At 34.6% G+C, this 18,568-nt stretch overlaps 1 protein-coding gene across 1 annotated transcript; it reads left to right on the plus strand.

Moving 5' to 3' along the window:
- LOC136271740 (ATP-binding cassette sub-family C member 4-like) lies at window positions 1-15,773 on the plus strand. The gene is made up of 22 exons (XM_066072170.1): window positions 1-90; window positions 1,387-1,521; window positions 2,003-2,112; window positions 2,822-3,016; window positions 4,090-4,200; window positions 4,306-4,426; window positions 4,994-5,209; window positions 7,055-7,144; window positions 7,305-7,468; window positions 7,713-7,838; window positions 8,012-8,261; window positions 8,428-8,592; window positions 8,914-8,964; window positions 9,091-9,132; window positions 9,241-9,432; window positions 9,703-9,797; window positions 13,639-13,725; window positions 13,803-13,899; window positions 14,034-14,174; window positions 14,329-14,463; window positions 15,321-15,533; window positions 15,762-15,773. The coding sequence occupies exons 1-22, from the start codon at window positions 1-3 to the stop codon at window positions 15,771-15,773; spliced, it is 2,838 nt and encodes a 945-aa protein (XP_065928242.1).
- The last annotated feature ends 2,795 nt before the right edge of the window (window positions 15,774-18,568 follow it).

Below are 18,568 nucleotides of genomic sequence, written 5' to 3' on the forward strand. Positions count from 1 at the left end.
ATGGTGGAATTTGTGGAAGCGGTACAGCAGCTTGTCGATGAGTTGGTGCGGTGTGATGAATGTCCGATAGGTGGTAAGGAAGGCCTCCTGGTACATAAACTCTACAGAAAAGGCATGACATCATATCAACTGACATAATGTGTAAGTATCCTACCTGCAGTATAAAACTAATTCAGTACCACTATAAACTGCAGGATGCTATCTGGAGATTTTAAGTTTAACATTTTTTAAGGGTGAAATGAGGTCATGGATTACAATAATATATATAGATCATCTGTGATATTCGCAATAAAAACTCATTGGTAATATAGGTGGGTTTTTTCACTATTCCGTTATGGTTTTCTCCACCCTTGACACAGGATAATATCTACAATGTCTTACCGATGTCGTATAATTAAAGGTCTGTACAGTAAAACGTTTCGGGTAGACCTTTATTGTTAACATTTATGGTCCGCCTTTGCTCTGAATGGTCTCAGCCCAAGAAACGGACAGTAAATCAATTCAAAAATCATAAGGTTCTTGTATGATTGATGATCAAGAAATTAATCCAAATAATTATCATCAAAATGTTTATAAATATATTTTCTTTGTTTTCTGTCTGATGCCTGTAGAGCATGGGATGCCCATGCGAAGAAAAATGTGAAGAAAAAACGAAAAAAAAACCAAAGTTTGTACTGGGCAGTGACTGCAGAGTTCAAATAGGAGTGGGAGTGGGGCATTATCTTTCCTGTCGCCTCTATAAGTATTTTATCGAATAGACTGCATGTTATATTAACCATTAACATCAAATGGAGACACTCTCTACAGGACTTGCGACAAATGCGCCATCGGTAGTGACCATAAAATTGTTACAGCCAAGATTCATTAAGTGTGAAAGGCCAAGATCGGTACTTGCAACATCAAACAGTATGATGTTAGCAATCTCAAGGACCCAGATGTCAAAGAAGAATTCAACATAACCATCATAAACCGATACAGAACACTCCAAGATGAGACAGCTGTCACTATCGACCAATTCCATCAGGCCGTGACTGAAAATGCAACTGAAGCATAGGCTACAAAAAATCAACCAAATCAGAATGGTTAACCAAAAACATGTGGGCCCCATGGAAGAGAGGAAACAACTAAAAAAAGTTTCTAGATGCAAATGCACCCAGACTTAATAAAAGGTCAGCTGCTTTATATAGAGAAAGACAAACGGAAATGAAGAATTCAGCAATGAGAGATAAGAGTAGTTACACAGACAAGCTTGCTGAGAAAGCACAGAGAGCTGCTAAAATTGCTGATATGAAAACCGTTTACCTGATCCCGAAAAAACTTTGTGGTAATAACGATCCTATACAAAGAGGAAATCCTGTGTTGACCATATATTTGTACTAAGTTCAGCAAAAACAGAGGAGAGGGCAAAACCAGGGAGATGCAGAAAGCATTCTGAACCGACCAGATCCACTGATACCTCCCGACATTGATGAGACAGAGAACGACCTTGAGATAAAAATGGGCCCCATCACGCTAAATAAGGTAAATAAGGTGAAAAACGCAATACATAAATTGAAAAGTGATAAAGCCCAAGGGGGGATGGCATATGTCCCCAGAGGTTGAAATCAGAATGAAACGAAACACTCTACATACTGCAGCGTATCCTCCAAAGTATATGGAATAAAGAATAATGGGATAAAGAGGATTCCCAGATGACTGGAAGAAAGGAGTCATCATCAAACTGAAAGCTGACCTTGTAGACTGCAACAACTGGCGTAGAATAACACCTCTCTCTCTCTCTCTCACTCTCTCTCTCTCTCTCTCTCTCTCACCAGAAAAGTCTGTAGTCGCATCATACTGCAGCGCATCACAACTGCTGTAGTAAATATACTTCGGCCAGGAGCAGGCTGGATCATGAAAGAGGAAATCCTGTGTTGACCATATATTTGTACTAAGACAGATACTGGAACAGTCATGCGAGTGATACAGCACACATGATGCTGTATTTATCGTTTTCGATAAGGCTTTTGACAGCTTGCACCGTAATTCTCTTTGGAAGATCCTGTTTCACTACGGAATCCCTCAGACACTGGTTTACATCATCCAGTTACTCTTTGAAAACTTTGAGTGCTGGTGATTTATAATAACCAGTCCACAGAGCCTTTTGCAGTAAACGGCAGATGGAAGCAAGGATGTCACCTGTGCTATTTTCCCTTACAATAGATTGGATTGTGAAGAACATCACCTTAGGCAAAAAACAGGAATTGCAGTAGACACTGATCCTAATCCTAGAGGACCTGAGTTATGCTGATATGCTGATGACCTAGATTTCTGGTCAAGCAAACATCAGGAAATCCATTAGAAGACAGAACTTCTCAGCGCAACAGCTAGCAAAATCGGTATAAAGGTCAAAACCAAGTGACACAGGTTTAACGAGTAAATACTACCAACAGAAATCCAGTTCTTTTCGAAAGCAAACTAATAGAGTATACTTACCTAGGCAGCAAAGTTACCACAATTGGCGAATGCAACATAGAAATCGACACCAGTATCAGCAAGGCAGACTAAGATTTTTCAATGTTGAAACCTAGATAAAGAAATAAAGCACTTTACATCTTTACCAAGATCAAGATCTTTAATAGCAACGTACTCAGTGTCCTCCTATATGGTTCAAAGATTTGTAAAACCTCTCTATTAATTAAAAGAAACCTGGTGTCTTCTAAACCAACTCCCCCATACGTAAACTGTTGAAAAAAACTTGGATGGCCACAATATCACAGATCATCCAAACAAGAAGCTGGTGATGGCTTGGTCATATCCATTCCCCAAACTCATTGCCTAGGGTCGCCCTAAGATGGACAAATCAGGCTAAAAGGAATACAAGCCGGCCAACGGAGAGCTGGAGAAGAAATGCCCTAAAAGGCCTGGAAGCAGAGCCTGACCATGGAGACAGCACCTCGAATAGCTGCATACCGAGTCAGATGGAAATCCCTTGTAGACGCCTCAAGCACATCACGGTACAGAGACGATTGAGTGAGTATGTTAAACCATTTAGCATTTGGAATTTCGATTACTAGAAATGAGAAATGGTTATAACAAACAGTGTTTAACACCAAAATCCAAAGGAAAAAGACAAAACATAAGCAGAGTAAACACGGACCTCTAAAAAAGATGGGATCAGGTACCAGGGAGTAATGAGCATCCTCTGATGATCTATCACATCCGCCGTGTGCTCTTTTTCTAAAACGGAAAAACGGAGCCGAACATAATTCCTGAAGGATATTTAATACTGGTAGAATTAAATTAATGTGTATTTTTTGTTGCACAAAAAAAGGTGGAATCAAAATAAGTTATCTCATTCAGCCTATTGGAACTGAATTACTAGCACTATTGTTGATAAGTCTTATATGCCTGAATAAAAAATAAGTGGTAGATTCAGGACTCGGTAAGAAATTAATTTTAAACTATATATACAGCGAAATACTGATTACCGGTAGAGTTTCAACAGCTTGCTAGATTGGTATACCATTTGGTCAACAAGGTATCACATTCGATTTAAATTTAGTTCATGTGATTACTCAGTTCTGACATCAAGTAAGTGAGTTATATTTAGTAAATATTTGCACTTTTTTAGATATTTGTGTTAAGAAGGAGAATGTATTTTAATATTTGTTTTCATCCAGCAGTATTGATTTAGTTTGATATAAGTGTTTTAACTAATTAAAGTGGAATGCGACACCAGTCGATATTATTGTGAACAAAAGTAACCTAAATACTTTTATCATTTTAAAAATTTTAAATTACACAGTATTTGACCAAAAAATATGTTTTAAAAACTTTTGGAAGGTTAAAATCTTAAAGCTCCAGCGGGATTCGAACACATGACTAACATATACTAAGTCAACACTCTAACCTATTGCGCCGTTGAATTTTGCCAGGGACTCAACATAACATTGTTATATTTGAGATTTTACTATATCTATGTTCATACTTTACATGTTTTTCCTTAATGTCTTTGGAAATGTAGACATTTGCGATTTTTGTTGACAGTATTTTTGTGATTTACGTGGGTGATATATTTATTGATAATTATTGTCTTTGGTGACATAGGTGGGTTTTTCCACTGTTCCGTTATGGTTTCCGCCACCCCTTGACACAGGATCATCTGTACGATGTCCTACCAGAGGACCAGTCCGACTTGTTAGGGGATCGCATGGAAAAGTAAGAAAAGTCATGAATATTAACATGAACGTATACTGATTAGAATGATTTAGAAATCTATAGAATTGTGTATCTTATTAGGATTTTTTCGTCTGATGCTTGTAGTTCCTGGAATGCCTATGTGAAAAAATGTGAAGAGAAAGGGAAAAAGCCAAGTTTGTACTGGGCAGTCATTACAGAGTTCAAATGGGAGTGGGGCGTTAACGGCATCTTTCTAGTTGCCTCTGTAAGCATTTTGCAAATTGTGCAGCACGCTACGTTAAAACTTGTGCAATTTTATCGATAAACCGGCATATCGCGATTTTTTGTCGACCGATAGGTAACGCGATACGCGAACTTACAATCGAGTTTAAATATATTCAAATTTATATTTTATTGGATTGCTTTTTGTTATATGCAGTTTGATTTTATATGAATAGTTAAATGCAACACAAATTAAAACACAAATACATAATGAAATCATTGATTTTTCATTTATTTTTAAAATTTTCGCGATATTTTGAAAAAAAAATATCGTAATTCAAATTTGTTTGCGATACCAATCCCTAGTAGATTCTAGTAACCTATGGGAATTTTTTTCGGTGAAATAATTACTTATTTGTGATACAATTAAGAAAATTTTAAGTAGAAATTCCTAATATAATTATTTAAACATTTAGTTAATGCATATGGTTGTCCAAGTATCAGCATGTATCAGCATGCTATAACTAAAAGAAAAATTAACCTCGTACTCTTTACCAGATTAATAAAAAATGATTTTATGGTAGTTTTTTTCCTTCATTTTTTCACGTAGGAAGGAATCAGAATTGCCCAGCCCTACCTGATTGGTCGGATAATCTCCTACTTCAAGCCTGCTTCCACCTTGTCACAGACCGAGGTGTACATCTACGCAACGGTGGTGGCAGTCAGCCACATTCTACAGCTGATCGTTTATCCCAAGTATTTCTTTACCTGTCTCCACATTGCTTTGAAAATGAAAGTAGCTGTGGCTAGCCTCATTTATAGGAAGGTAAAACAAACTCTATCATTCACTGTTTACCCAGGGGTGTTAAGGAAGCACGTGGAATCTAAGTTACACGTTATTCCTCTAAATACTAGAAACAAATGGGGTTTTATTATATACCTATAAAATTAAAAAACCCAAAGAAACGTAGAGTAAAAACAAATAAAATAAAATCGGAAATAATTATTCCCAATAGATTAAAATGTGTTATGTAGATTTTACACATTGATGACAACTTAACTGAAAGTCCTGCAAATTTGAGCGGAAAGCATTGTCAACAGGTTCAAAATACAAGAAAACTTAGAACTCAAATAAAGTATTTTGGTGTAATTTACTGCAAATTGAATAAGAGAATAATGGAATAGATGTTAATTGAATCAAATATTTGTTAAAAGAAGTATGTAACGATGCTTTTATTGCTCGGCCAGGCTTTCTTCTGTCGGTGTTTACAATATAAAAGTCTGAATAGAACAGCGTTACTATCCCATATAGCTTGACACATATCTAACAAGTATCTAAAGTATGCTGAAATTAAAGGGGCATGGTCACGATTTTGGTCCAAAATTATTGATTTTAATTTTTACAATGCTTCAGTAAGGCATTTTAAAAAGGCAACCGACATTTGAGTGTCATTTGTTAAGCTATAAGCGAGTTATATCTTGCTCATAACTCTATGGAGGACTCTCAAATTTTATTTCATCATTAGAAATGCAATTCTAAACCGTTGTAAATAATAAAAACGGAAAAATAAAATATGACCAAAATCGTGGCCATGGCCCTTTAAAAATTGCTTTAAAAATGTTCCACTCTGTGTGGCTTTAATTCAACATGCCGTTTTCTGTACAAACTGTATAACATTTGGGGATGGTTTTCAGAGGGCTAACTGAATAAATATTTAATCTAGAAGATCATAGGATTCTAGCAGCAATTTTCATAAAACTGAGATGTTTTGTCTTTAGTTTTTATGTTTATTGTTTAGTAAAGACCTACGAGTGCTTATGTGATACAGATGACATCCTAAAACGCATATCGGCCTCCGGGGCTGATACAGGTTATCAGCCCTAAGGCTGATACGAATCCGTATTACACTCCGTGCGGATTTTTCGTTTCTGCATGTAAACAGACGAAAAATAAAACATTTCTTACAGTCGACATTTTTTAATGCAGTTAAAAACTTGTTTTAGAGCAGTTAATTTCAAAACACGAGGAAATTCTGGTTCTGTAGCTGAATGTATGGAAAACCAGTACGATCTCATATTTTCATTTAGTACAAGTACAGACTACTTTCAAAAAATATTTGAAATCAATTTGTTCAAGTTGATTCTATTTAAAAATTTTATTACTTAGTATGTAATAAATATAATAATAAATACCCTTTTCCATATCACAGCCTGTATCAGCCCTCGACCAATATCATCCCTCGGGCCTTCGGCCCTCGGGCTGATATTGAATATATATATATATATATATATATATATATATATATATATATATATATATATATATATATATATATATATAGGCAGGTTATATTTAGTTATCATATCATAATGCACCGAGGTGGTAATAATGTACACTGTACTAACCAATTTTATTGCATTAACGTTTATTTAAACGTAAAATAATAAAAAATTTGGTCTGAATCAAAACAGTGATTAATTTTCAGGCTTATTATATTACCGTTAAAATAAGATGCCAAATTGCACGTATTCTTCTTCCTTAACAAACCTCGTATTGATGTTTATAATTCCAATTAATCTGATATTGCTCAGTATTTTTATTCATTACCAGTGAATATCTCAACGTTAAATCTAGACTTCTTATTCATGTTCTAAAACTGAAATTTTTCAGATACTCAAAATTACCAGCTTGTCAAACCATTCCACAACATCAGGGAAAATCATCAACCATTTGTCAACGGATTTAGAGAAGTTTTCATATGTAAGAAAATGTTCTCTAAGTAAATTTATTGAAGCAATTCTATGTTATTTTTGTGGTTGAGAATAACGTAAGTTTCAATTTAATTCAAATTTTTATGTTGTTTTTTGTTATTGACAAAAACTTAAGTTTCAACTGAGTGTTTACCTGTTGTGTTACTCAGACGATCGAGAGCTTCCATTTCTGTTGGCTTGGTCCCCTGGAGATTGTGGCTATCCTGTACTTGTTGTACCAACAGATAGGTCTAGTCAGCCTCCTTACTCTAGCCGTCACCCTGGTTCTCCTACCCCTACAGTTCATGATGGGATGGATTTATGGGAAGCTTAGGTGCAGACATTTATTGCCTTTTTTAAGTCTAATCATACTTTTTAGTAGCTACAGTAAAAGAAAAAAAAACAAGTACTAAATATTAATAACTTTGATTTGTTATAAATAATGATGAGAATAAAAACCGAAATCAATGTAAGGGTGAATTCCTTGTATGCTGTAAATGTGTTTGACTGTATTAAAGAGTTGTTAAGTTTTGTTGATATCTATCACAAGTTATGTATTATGAATAATTTTCGTGAAGGATGACGATAGGAGCTGCAGGAGACAAAAGAATCCATTTGATGAACCAGATAATCGCTGGGATGAGAGTGATCAAAATGTACTGCTGGGAGAAACCATTCAGTGAAATTGTATTTAACATCAGAGGGTAATTGTAACTTTTATTGATTACATGTATCTGGTATCTGTCATTGGTAGGTTTTAAATGTTGCTTGGGTTGATTGAATTTTTAAATATCATCAAAATTGTTAAAAAAATCTTTGATTTACTTATAAAGTTGGTGAAGATCAGCAGTTTACTTACTTTAAGCTTTGTTTTCAGGTGGGAAGTATCTGAGATATGGAAAGCCAATATTGCCAAGTCCATCAACATTGGATTGTTCCAGAGTGCCTCTGTGATCATCAGCATGGCCCTGTTTGGAACAGCGTGGTATACGGGGGTTCCCCTGTCCGCCCAGAGGATCTACAGTACCCTGGGCTGGGTCTTCTCTCTGCGACAAACCATCTTCCTCTTCATGATGTACCTGGTGGAAAATAACAAACAACTGGAATCTTCCCTCAAAAGAATACAGGTAAACCTTTAATGAATTTGCTAGAGAAAACTGTAAATATGTACTCTCTTCAGTATTTTGACAGAACGTGAATTCCTCCCAACCAAGCATATTAATAAAAACCTTTTTTGAATTAGTTGTCTTCTGCCTGTCTGTCACAATCTACACATGCTTAACTTTTTCACAGTCTTTCCTCACAATAGAGGATATGAAGGTCTTTTCTGAGTCTGAAGGAACAACTAAGTCGATGGAAAAAGGGGGTGTGTTTGTCTGTATTCGGGACATGACTACCAGCTGGCACGGGCCACACCCCCTGGACAAGGGTGGTTTTGCCAATAAACTTTTTGACCAGGCGAGTTTGCATAATAAAAGTAATCAATTTGATAAACAATTATTAATGGTTATTATTGCCATTCAGAGCTTAAAACGGAATTATAAAATTTTAAAATTATTTGCTAAACTACACAAATAGATTACTTAACATCTCAGCAGTGTTCAGAAAATATTTCAGAATGCTTCATCTAAAACACTGTTTACATATATGTTTTTTGCTTTTTAATGGTATGTACTTATCTGAAAAACATTATGAGTGATATAATTCAACCATTATTGTTAAAATAAAATGTTATCAATCTCAAGTTGAAGTCAACTTTCCTATGTTGCTTTATTTCAGGAGATGACTGAGGCATTTTCTTTGAAGAATATTGATCTAGATATCAAGAAGGTAATAAATAAATGTCAATAACAAAGCTCTGATATTTTAACAGTCATGGTTTTTTTCTTTGACAAAAAGTATAAATATTCTTGAAATTTCATAATTTTTTTTATGAATTTAATTCTTTTATTCCAGGGAGAACTATTGGCAGTAGTAGGACCAGTTAGTTCTGGAAAGGTTTGTATTTCAGTTGATTTCGGTATTCTTTTATATATACGTTTCTCTATTGTTGTTTGTAAATGTATAGACTGCATAAGATTTGAAATGAGATATTTTTCCCCACAGACATCCCTTCTGTTGAGCCTTCTTAAAGAACTTCCACCCGAGACGGGAAAGGTGTGTGTGCAGGGCAGACTGGGATATATGGCTCAGACGCCGTGGGTCATGTCTGGAACCATTCAAGCCAACGTCACGTTTGGAGAGAATGTGGAAGAAGGAAGATATCGCCAGGTGCTACATGCCTGTGCTTTATACAAGGTAAAAATAGGCTCAGTAATCCTTACGCCAGCCAGAAACATTCAGCAGCTGATCTGAGGTACAGTTGTTGTCTTTTCAATCACTACCATTTTTTGATTCTATTAACATTTTCCTTCTGATCCTTGAAAATTGGATTTGGATGGAAGTTCATATTATCAAGGTTTTTAAAAAAATAAATAGTTTACATAACTGGTTGCTCTCTTTTGTAGGATCTGGTGAATGTAATTATTGAATTCTTAATAATTATATATGACTGCACACTCTCTGTAGGACCTGGAGCTGATGAGATTGGGAGACCAGACTTTGGTTGGGGAGCGAGGCTTGTTACTGAGTGGTGGCCAGAAGGCAAGGCTCACACTAGCAAGGTATTGACCATTCTTTGGGGATTTTCCTAGGTAACCCTCACCAATGAATCAAAACCTCCAACATATCATAAAACACTAGATGATACCCTGCACAAGCGCGGGAATAAACACTTTACACATTATAATTGGATGCTTAATATGTAAAACCATATTTTTTTTTTATGCTTTGTCCATGTTTTCCCTTATCTTAATCCTTTAAAAATGAAATAAAAAACGAACTGCATTGTTAGATATCCAGAGGAGCGGGCAGGGATGAAAAATCCAAACTGAAAAGGAATTTATACACATGTACGTGGCCTTAATACGGTTTTTTGCAACGAAAAATATGACAATAACAAACTGCAACCATCTCAAAAATCCATAAAAAGAAAAGAAAAATCAAAAAAGAGCAACACTTACCTCCAAAAAGATAGAGGTAGGATCAGGTGCCTAGGAGAAAAGAGCATCCTCTGCTAACCGGTCACACCGGCTCTGTGCTCTTTGTTGTATACGGGAAAAAACGCGGAAAAGTCCGTAGACAACTGACTTAAATAAAAATAAACTTTTTTTTAAATTCTACATGTATTTACTTCAAACCAGTGAAAAGGTATTTAGTGTATCTCTCTAAATTTGGTTCTTTAGGTCAATTTTTAATATAATTTCTATTTCTGTTGCAAATAAGAATCTCGGATAAAAGAAAAACAATCTGAAGGAGGGGGGGCTGCATCCCCATTAAACGTTTCCGTTTTATGCATACATCATTTATCCATACGGTATAACAATCGAAACTTCCCGAGAAGATTGACAGTATATAGACATAGAATACAATTATCTGTTTGTTAACGTTTAAGGTTTACAACCAATCAAAACATGCTAGGTTCTAATATGCATTACTATTCATTTGCATACATATTTTAATCAAAAGTTGTCGGATTCAAAGTAGCTGGTAGCTGGTCAAAGCCGATGGTTAAAGGTATATGTGGCTTATTTGGAGTAAAAATTTTGACATGAGTTTGAGTAAACATTTACATCATGCTTCTCATAATTAGGCGTTTCGCAAACTTTAGGCATGTTCTTTCTTTAGTTATTTGTCTCTAAACTTTGCTACACGTCTGATGAGTATCAATGGAATTCGCCATTGTAACGCTACTGCGCATGAGTGCGGAAAAACATAGAAAACACGATGGAAGAACAGTTTGTTTACAACCACGTTTTTCGTGTCTTAAATTAGAGAATTCTTATATCAGATGATATCCGACACATTATTATTCCGTTATTCATTAATGTAGAACGATAGAAATTGCTAATTATGTGTAATAAAGATGAAACACGATTTTAGCATCAACGACGCGGTAAAATGAGTGAATACCCCCTCTCCCTGAGGGATGCATGTATACTGAGAGTATTTATTCTTTATTCAAAATTTTCTCTAAATGAAAATCCACTTGTGGTTTATTACTTATAAAGTAAAGACATGGAACACATGGAGTACGTACGAACCTGACTAGCAAAACCCCTACAACTTCATGATCAATATATTTCTTATTTCCTTAATCTACATGGTCTCCGATGACAATCTTCCATTTGTTCCTATCCTTGTCAGTCTGTCTCTTTTGTTTTGTTCTTTGCCAAATCTATCAAACTTAACGGGATAACTAACTCTCTCGTCGTCGCAATTGTTGTGATAGACTGGGCGTGGTATCAAGTGACCAATTTAGGCGGGGTTTATTCAAATGCTGTATTTATTGTGGACTCCACAAAAATTATAAAAACTATTTATTAATGTCTATATCTTTTTAACCCGATATAAACATCGCAATTTATTGTGAAGATCTATCTTTATATCACTAATTTAAATAAATGAATCAATCAAATATTTCTTAGCTTGAAAAAAATACGCCACATATACCTTTCATTCCGCCATGATGTCAATTAGTCAACCCGTTTTTAGGCAACTTGTTCTGGAATGTTCTTTCTGGTAATACTTAAATCGTATTTATTGTTCCATTTTATTAATTAACTTTTTGTATTAACCGAAATCCGTTGCAAGGTATCTGCCCGCGATGAATGATGAACTTGTCCTACACTTTTCGTTAATAAGTCAATCCGCGTTCTTGGTTACCCCTTTTTGGAAAGGTCTGCCTCATTCTCTCACCAGAGGTCGTGCTTCGCAAGCGAATAAGTATCAAAACTAAAATCGCCCATTACAGAAACGAATTGACTTATTTTATCTATTCAACATTTGTCAAATCTTACCTTTAAATTTATATATTTTCTAAATAGGCTCACAGTAGATATATTCACTCTACACGTAATCATTCAATATTATTTTATTGCAAGTATATATTTTGATCGAGACTATCCCTGAAATGGATCCGCCAAAGCGTGTCCACCACGTTACTATCATTTTTGCTATTTCGGGCTTTTGTATCGAACATGAAAGTAGGTCTTTGATTAATTACACAATGATAACTTATCAGTTAAAATTCAATTATACCTTACGTACATCATCTCACATGCGTTGAAATACCAAAGGCGTAAGCAATTACTCAGGTACAGGCATTTGTTGTTTATTTGCAAAATGCCTTAATTTATAATTATATATTCTTACTTCATTTAATTCATAAAATTAAATATCAACAAACTTTTTAAAATTTGACAATCCATGAAAAAATAGCTCAGTCAAATTTAAATGAATTCATAGACTGAGGTAAAATCAGCAATGAAAGTTTTTAGTGTTTTTTGTTTTACTGATAATTCTCCATTTGGTGAATTTTAATCTTTTAATGATTATTTATCTATGTAGACTGCAAAAATGTAGCGTGAATAATTTTTTTTTAAAGTTTTACTTAAACACAACTTTAAACTCAAAGTTCATGTTGAAATCAAGTTATCAAAGATAAGTTCAGCATCACACTAATCAACAGACCATGCTTTTCATCCCATTCGTGTATAAACTCAAATACAGTTTATGTTGAAATGAAGAAATGAACGAGTTTTGCGTAACACTTAAGTAACAATGAAAATGCGCCCACCCATGAAAAAATAGCTTCCACAGAGGTCAAAATCAATATGTGTTAAAGTTTTTAATGGTTTTTGGGAGTTAATTTTAATCAACTCTCCTATGCAATTACTCAGACAAACCGAAAGTGAAACAGTGTTTGGACCTCAGCACAAATCATTGCTGCTGACAAGACTTAGTTCTTGAAAATAATTGATAAATTCGATGTAATGTATGCTAAAGCATTGTTTTTCAAGGAAACTTATTTATAAATACCTTGAAAATAGTCAGATTTTAATTGGTACGAACAATTTAGATATTTTTTGTAGTCGTATGTATTCCTACGCCAGTGTTCAATATAGTCTCGTTCAACTTGACGCTCGGCTGTCTCCATAAATCCTTGTCGGAGATTTACGGTGTCAGCCAAGCGTCTGGTTGAACGAGACTAGAGTTCAATATTGCTTGGATCCATACATTTTTCGAGAAATATTTCTATTACTGATACATAGTTTGATTGAATTAATTTTATCTTTAAATATTATTTAACATGATTCGTATGGGGGTTTCTCGACATTCTTGTCGAAAATGTCCAAAAATTCATATTATAAAAATGTGCGTAATTCAAATTAGAAACTACATGTACTTGTCATGCAAAATAACATATCATTGATTTTAAAATAAATAAACATCGACAAAATCAACTCCCGTCAGTTCTTCAGTACTTTGATTAATAATTGTTTGTACATGTCAGGTGAAAATTTTACATTGATAAATTTCTGACCTAAATATAAACCAAATTTAATTCATTTTGATATAAAAAATGTAGGGTGACCATGCTCTTCATTCTTTTTTGATTTATAGGACGGTGTACAGAGAGGCAGATGTGTATCTACTGGATGATCCCCTGGGGGCAGTGGACACAGAGGTGGGGAGTCACCTGTTCCAGAGGTAAGAGAGAGAGAGAGAAAGAGAGAGAGAGAGAGAGATAGAGAGACGTAATAAAATGCTCATGTCTTTTTATTCAGATGTATTTGTGAGTTGATGAGAGGGAAGACCAGGATTTTGGTGACTCATCAGCTGCAGTATCTACGGTCAGCTGACAGAATAATTGTTCTGAATGAGGTTTGTTCCTCTTAATCTGACCAATGCTGTTAATGGTTACTGTTAGTTATCTTTGAAGTCGCACATATTTTGTTACGTTTCTCTTACTTTGGTTTGATAAAAAGGATACCAAAAACTACGATATGTTGTTGTAGGGTAGAGTTGTAAGTGTTGGAACATATGATGAACTCGTGAAACAGGGGACAGAATTCTCCTCCATCCTTACCAGACATGACAAAAATATTGAAGAAAAAGATGAAAGTCAGGAAAAATCCGTCAATGTAACGGGAGAAAAGGTAGGTTCCTGATCTGGAATTCGCAACTGACCTAAGAATATGTGATTATCAAACTGGAAGATATTTGATTTACATACTAGTGTGGAACATTTATGTCATTGGAAACTAAAAAGATCTGAGACCATTGAGGTGAGGATACATTTTATTTCTATAGAGTACTAAGGCGGTTGATGACGTTGAATTTGCGGAGACTGGGGACGTTGGTTGGAATTTCTACATGGACTACTACCTCTCTGGGCGGCCATGGCTGTTCCTACCACTGACCATGTTCCTTCTTGTGATAGCCTATGTCAGTTATATTAGCTAACAAGAGTGTGTGTGGCGTTCTAGCAGTGTGTGTGTGTGTGTGAGGGGGGGGGGTGTATGTGTGGCGGGTTTGAATCCTTTGTACACATATAGGGATATGCAAAATACTTGCAAATTGAGCATCTCTTATTCTGATACTACACTGAATTTCCTTTAGTTCATCCATGACTATATGTGATGACAAAGAAAAGAAATTAATCATATAAATAACAAAGATATCTCTGCACACATTTTTAAGGATTTTACGGAAATATACACATAAATTAGATTTTTGATTTTTGAAGAAAGCAAGACTGATGATGCCTTTGTTAACAGGATTTTTAAACAACGAATGTTCATACTGTTCAGGAATTTCTACAACATAATTCTGAGTACCTCTTAAAGGTTTCAGTTTCTAACATCAAAGATTAATTTTTTAAAACAAATTTACAGGCTGCTTATGGGTATGGAGACTGTCATTTAGCTAAATGTTAAGTGATGTGTAAACGACCTTTTTGCAAATATATTTGTACTGAATTTGCATATAAAACTTATTATCAATTATTTAATCTATTATTTCTGTGGGTGTTGTAAAACTGTCAGTCAATCTACAATGAAAGAAAGAAGTGCGAAAGTTATTTCTTGCATTTGAATTATGCTATGTATGAATAAACTACATAGGTCGAAATAATTTCTCTTTAATGGGGTTATCTGTTATTTCGAAATCTTTCAAGGGCTGAACTCTCCGATTCTCTGAACGTTAAGGCACAAAATGGATCGTATCCACTATATCCAGTGGCCAATACATTGAACCAAACACTAGGATCAAACACATTGTACAACATAACACCCCTTCTACAGACCAGTAACTCTACTACTGAGGGGTCCCTGATCCCCGTCCAGGGAGATGAGTTGATGCAGCAGTACCTGGTGGCCATGTCTGTCTTTGTGGTGGGAATCAGCCTCTTCAGCCTGGTGTACTTCAGAATGTCAGTCATCATCAGCAAGAGACTTCACAACAACATGTTCCGGGTAGTGATGGGGGCCAAGACCCATTTCTTTGACTCAAATCCTGTGGGTAGGGAAATATATATGAAATGTATTGTTTTTCTGTGTCTTATCTCTGGAGGTCGAATAAATGGTTTTAATACATGTACAATCCAATAAATTTAATTTATTTGCTAGCTGCATTTTTTGGAGTTGCTTTTTGAAGGTGTTTCACCATCTCTGTCTGTCTTTCCATCAGTCTTGTTTTATTCTCAGCTCTCATGTTTGACTTTTACATACTATTTTGTTCTTCAGGTCGAACATTGAACAAATTTGCAAGAGATTTGGGGTTGATATATTCAGTCATACCTGAATTAACAAACAGGGTTCTAGAGGTATATTAGTGTTTACTCCATTTTCTTTTTTTTTAATATAATATTACAATATCTGCATTTGGAGAGAACAAAGCCGTGACATCATCAATCGATGGATTTGAGTCTGTTGGTCTTGTGTGACAAGAATAATGAAATGGTTTTAGCTCATACGAGTTGAAAGCTCAAGTAAGCTTTTCTGATAACATTCTGTCTGTCGTCCGTCTGTCCGTCTGTATACCCATCTGCCCGTAAACTTTTTTACATTTTCAGCATCTTCTCCAGAACCACTAAACCAATTTCAACCGAAGCACCCTTAGGCAAAGCGGCTTTAAAGTTGTGAGAATTAAGGACCAAGCCCTTTTCAAAGGGAGATAGAGAAATTAGTGGAGATTCAAGTTTGTTCAAATCTTGATCCCCAGTGGGACCACAATAGGGGGTATAGTTTTACATAAGGATTTATAGAGAAAAATCTTTTAAGATCATCTTAAAAGCCAATGAGCCAGAAAAGCTGTAACTTACGCAAAAGCATCCTTAGGTGAGGTAGATTCAAGTTTGTTCAAATCCTGATCCCCAAAGGTAGGGTGTGGCCTGGGGATCACATTTTTACATAGGAATATATACTAGTAGATAAAAATCTTAAGAAATCTCAAAAGCCATAGAAAAAAATAAACTATTCTTGTAAACTTAAATGTTATGATGTATGGTTTTACTAATAAGCGGACATCTTGACATATTATTGATTCTCAATAGCTCAGAACCTGGACAGTTTTGCTCAAAGTTTGATGTAGGTTTTTAGATATTTGTTTTAGATCTTCTTGAGAACTGTAATACTAATGTGATATGTCTTTGAAAACATTCGTTTAAAAGTGGCTCAATGTTCAACATTATACTATCTGAGGGGAATTTTGAAAATCTTTTTATATCTTTATTCTACTACAATGTCCAGATAAATTTTAAATTACATAAAAGAACCAGCCTGAGTGATAGGAATGCCAAACGTTGCAATGTTCGATCTTTTTCATTCGAGTTGAATTATTTGATTTTCTACTAATATTCTGTAAATTTTATTTCAAATCTATAATTTGCTTTTTGCATTGTATATTTTTCTCTATTTCCTTTTGTATCAATTCATTGGTATTGTTAAATTTTTTATTTGTATCATATAAGTTCTATTTTTATTTATTTATTTCCATTTGTAAAATATTTCAATTGTATTGTATACTTATTTAATTGCATTGCGTAATATTTCATTCCTATTGTTTCTTAAAGGATTGCTTATTTTGGTTTATTACGAAGGATTTCATTGGTTTAATATGTATCCTTTATCATACTAGGTAATGCATATATCTTTAGATGGTTTACACAATGTCATCTGTCTTAGCTTTTTTATGAAGTTTGACAGGTTATTTAGATACCAAGATACATGTCGTTTTCAGTACACCAATTTAAGTAGGAGTTACTGCTACGAATGGACCAAAATGTTTTTTGAACAACGTTTCCTCTATTAGGCAATATTTAACAAATAACATATGTCAGGTAACTCATAATTGTGGTAGTGTCCTTTTGAATTTACGTTAATATTTGATTGGTTTATAATATATACTATTAATTTAACAAGCATGATTCAAATAATGATAATATTGGAATAAGAACGGCTAATTAGAGGCTGTATCGTTTAATTTAAAAATCACCCCAAGCGAAAAATTTGTGCACAAATCATATGCAGCATGCAGATTGGTATATGATGATTTCGATAAGTATTTAGTCCATTAAATTAACAATAACAATTAACGTCGACAAAAATAACTAGGACCGCTAATCTCTGGTAAACCACCAAAAATACCCTGAGCATTTCCCATTTTGAATATATTGTATTAGAAAAATAAGATCAGACCAAAAGAGATTTTTCGGAATAAACCATTGTAAAAAATTCCAAATGAAAATTATCTAAAACAAACAATGAAATATTATGGAATACAAATTGAAATTATAGAATATAAATTGAAATTATAAAATGTAATTGCAAAGTTATAGAAAATAAAAAAATAGTCAATACACATAGAAAAAAATTAAATATTGCAAGGTTTTACATGTCATACACTTGAAAATAAAACTACCACAAATGGTATATATCTTTTTTGAAGTATATCTATTAGTTCAAATAAGGAAGTGTTAGGAAAAGATACAAATATGAATAAATGTACATGTAATATCCCAGCAAACCTGATAGACAAACACATCTACAGTCAGAGTTCACTACGTCAAATAATTATATGTTTCAATATATGTCTCTTTAATGAAGAAATGCATTGAGTCATTATTTGTTTGTTCGGGCAACCTTTCAGGCCCATGAGTCTACTGATTTTTAAACTTTTAATTCATAATATTATATTTAATGTCTGTTTTATTTTGCACTTGAACATAGATAATCGTTCGCTTGGCCTTGCAAATTGGTATAACCTGTATCATCAATCCATTCTTGCTGTTACCTTTGACTCCCTTGGTTTTAGTGATTTACCTAATAAGATGGTTTTCGTTACAGACCCTGAAACGTACTACTACACCACACGCTCGCTGCACGCTCGCTACACGCTCGCTGAACGGTTCACACGAAACGCTGAACGGTTTACACGAAACGCTGCACGCTTTGCCCGAAACGCTTAACGATTTACACGAAACGCTGAACGGTTTACACGAAACGATTCTCGCACGAAACGATTTGCTCGCTTTTCACACGCTTTGGACACG

The sequence above is a fragment of the Magallana gigas genome, chromosome 2 (assembly GCF_963853765.1).
Source record: "Magallana gigas chromosome 2, xbMagGiga1.1, whole genome shotgun sequence".
NCBI classification, from domain to species: Eukaryota; Metazoa; Mollusca; class Bivalvia; order Ostreida; family Ostreidae; genus Magallana; species Magallana gigas.

Excerpts from the sequence above, each read along its gene's own strand:
- LOC136271740 (XM_066072170.1), top strand. The coding sequence starts at position 1 with ATGGTGGAATTTGTGGAAGCGGTACAGCAGCTTGTCGATGAGTTGGTG. Across the intron at positions 4,427-4,993 it reads GCATCTTTCTAGTTGCCTCT|GAAGGAATCAGAATTGCCCA; the intron begins GTAAGCATTTTG and ends TTTTTCACGTAG. Across the intron at positions 5,210-7,054 it reads CTAGCCTCATTTATAGGAAG|ATACTCAAAATTACCAGCTT; the intron begins GTAAAACAAACT and ends GAAATTTTTCAG.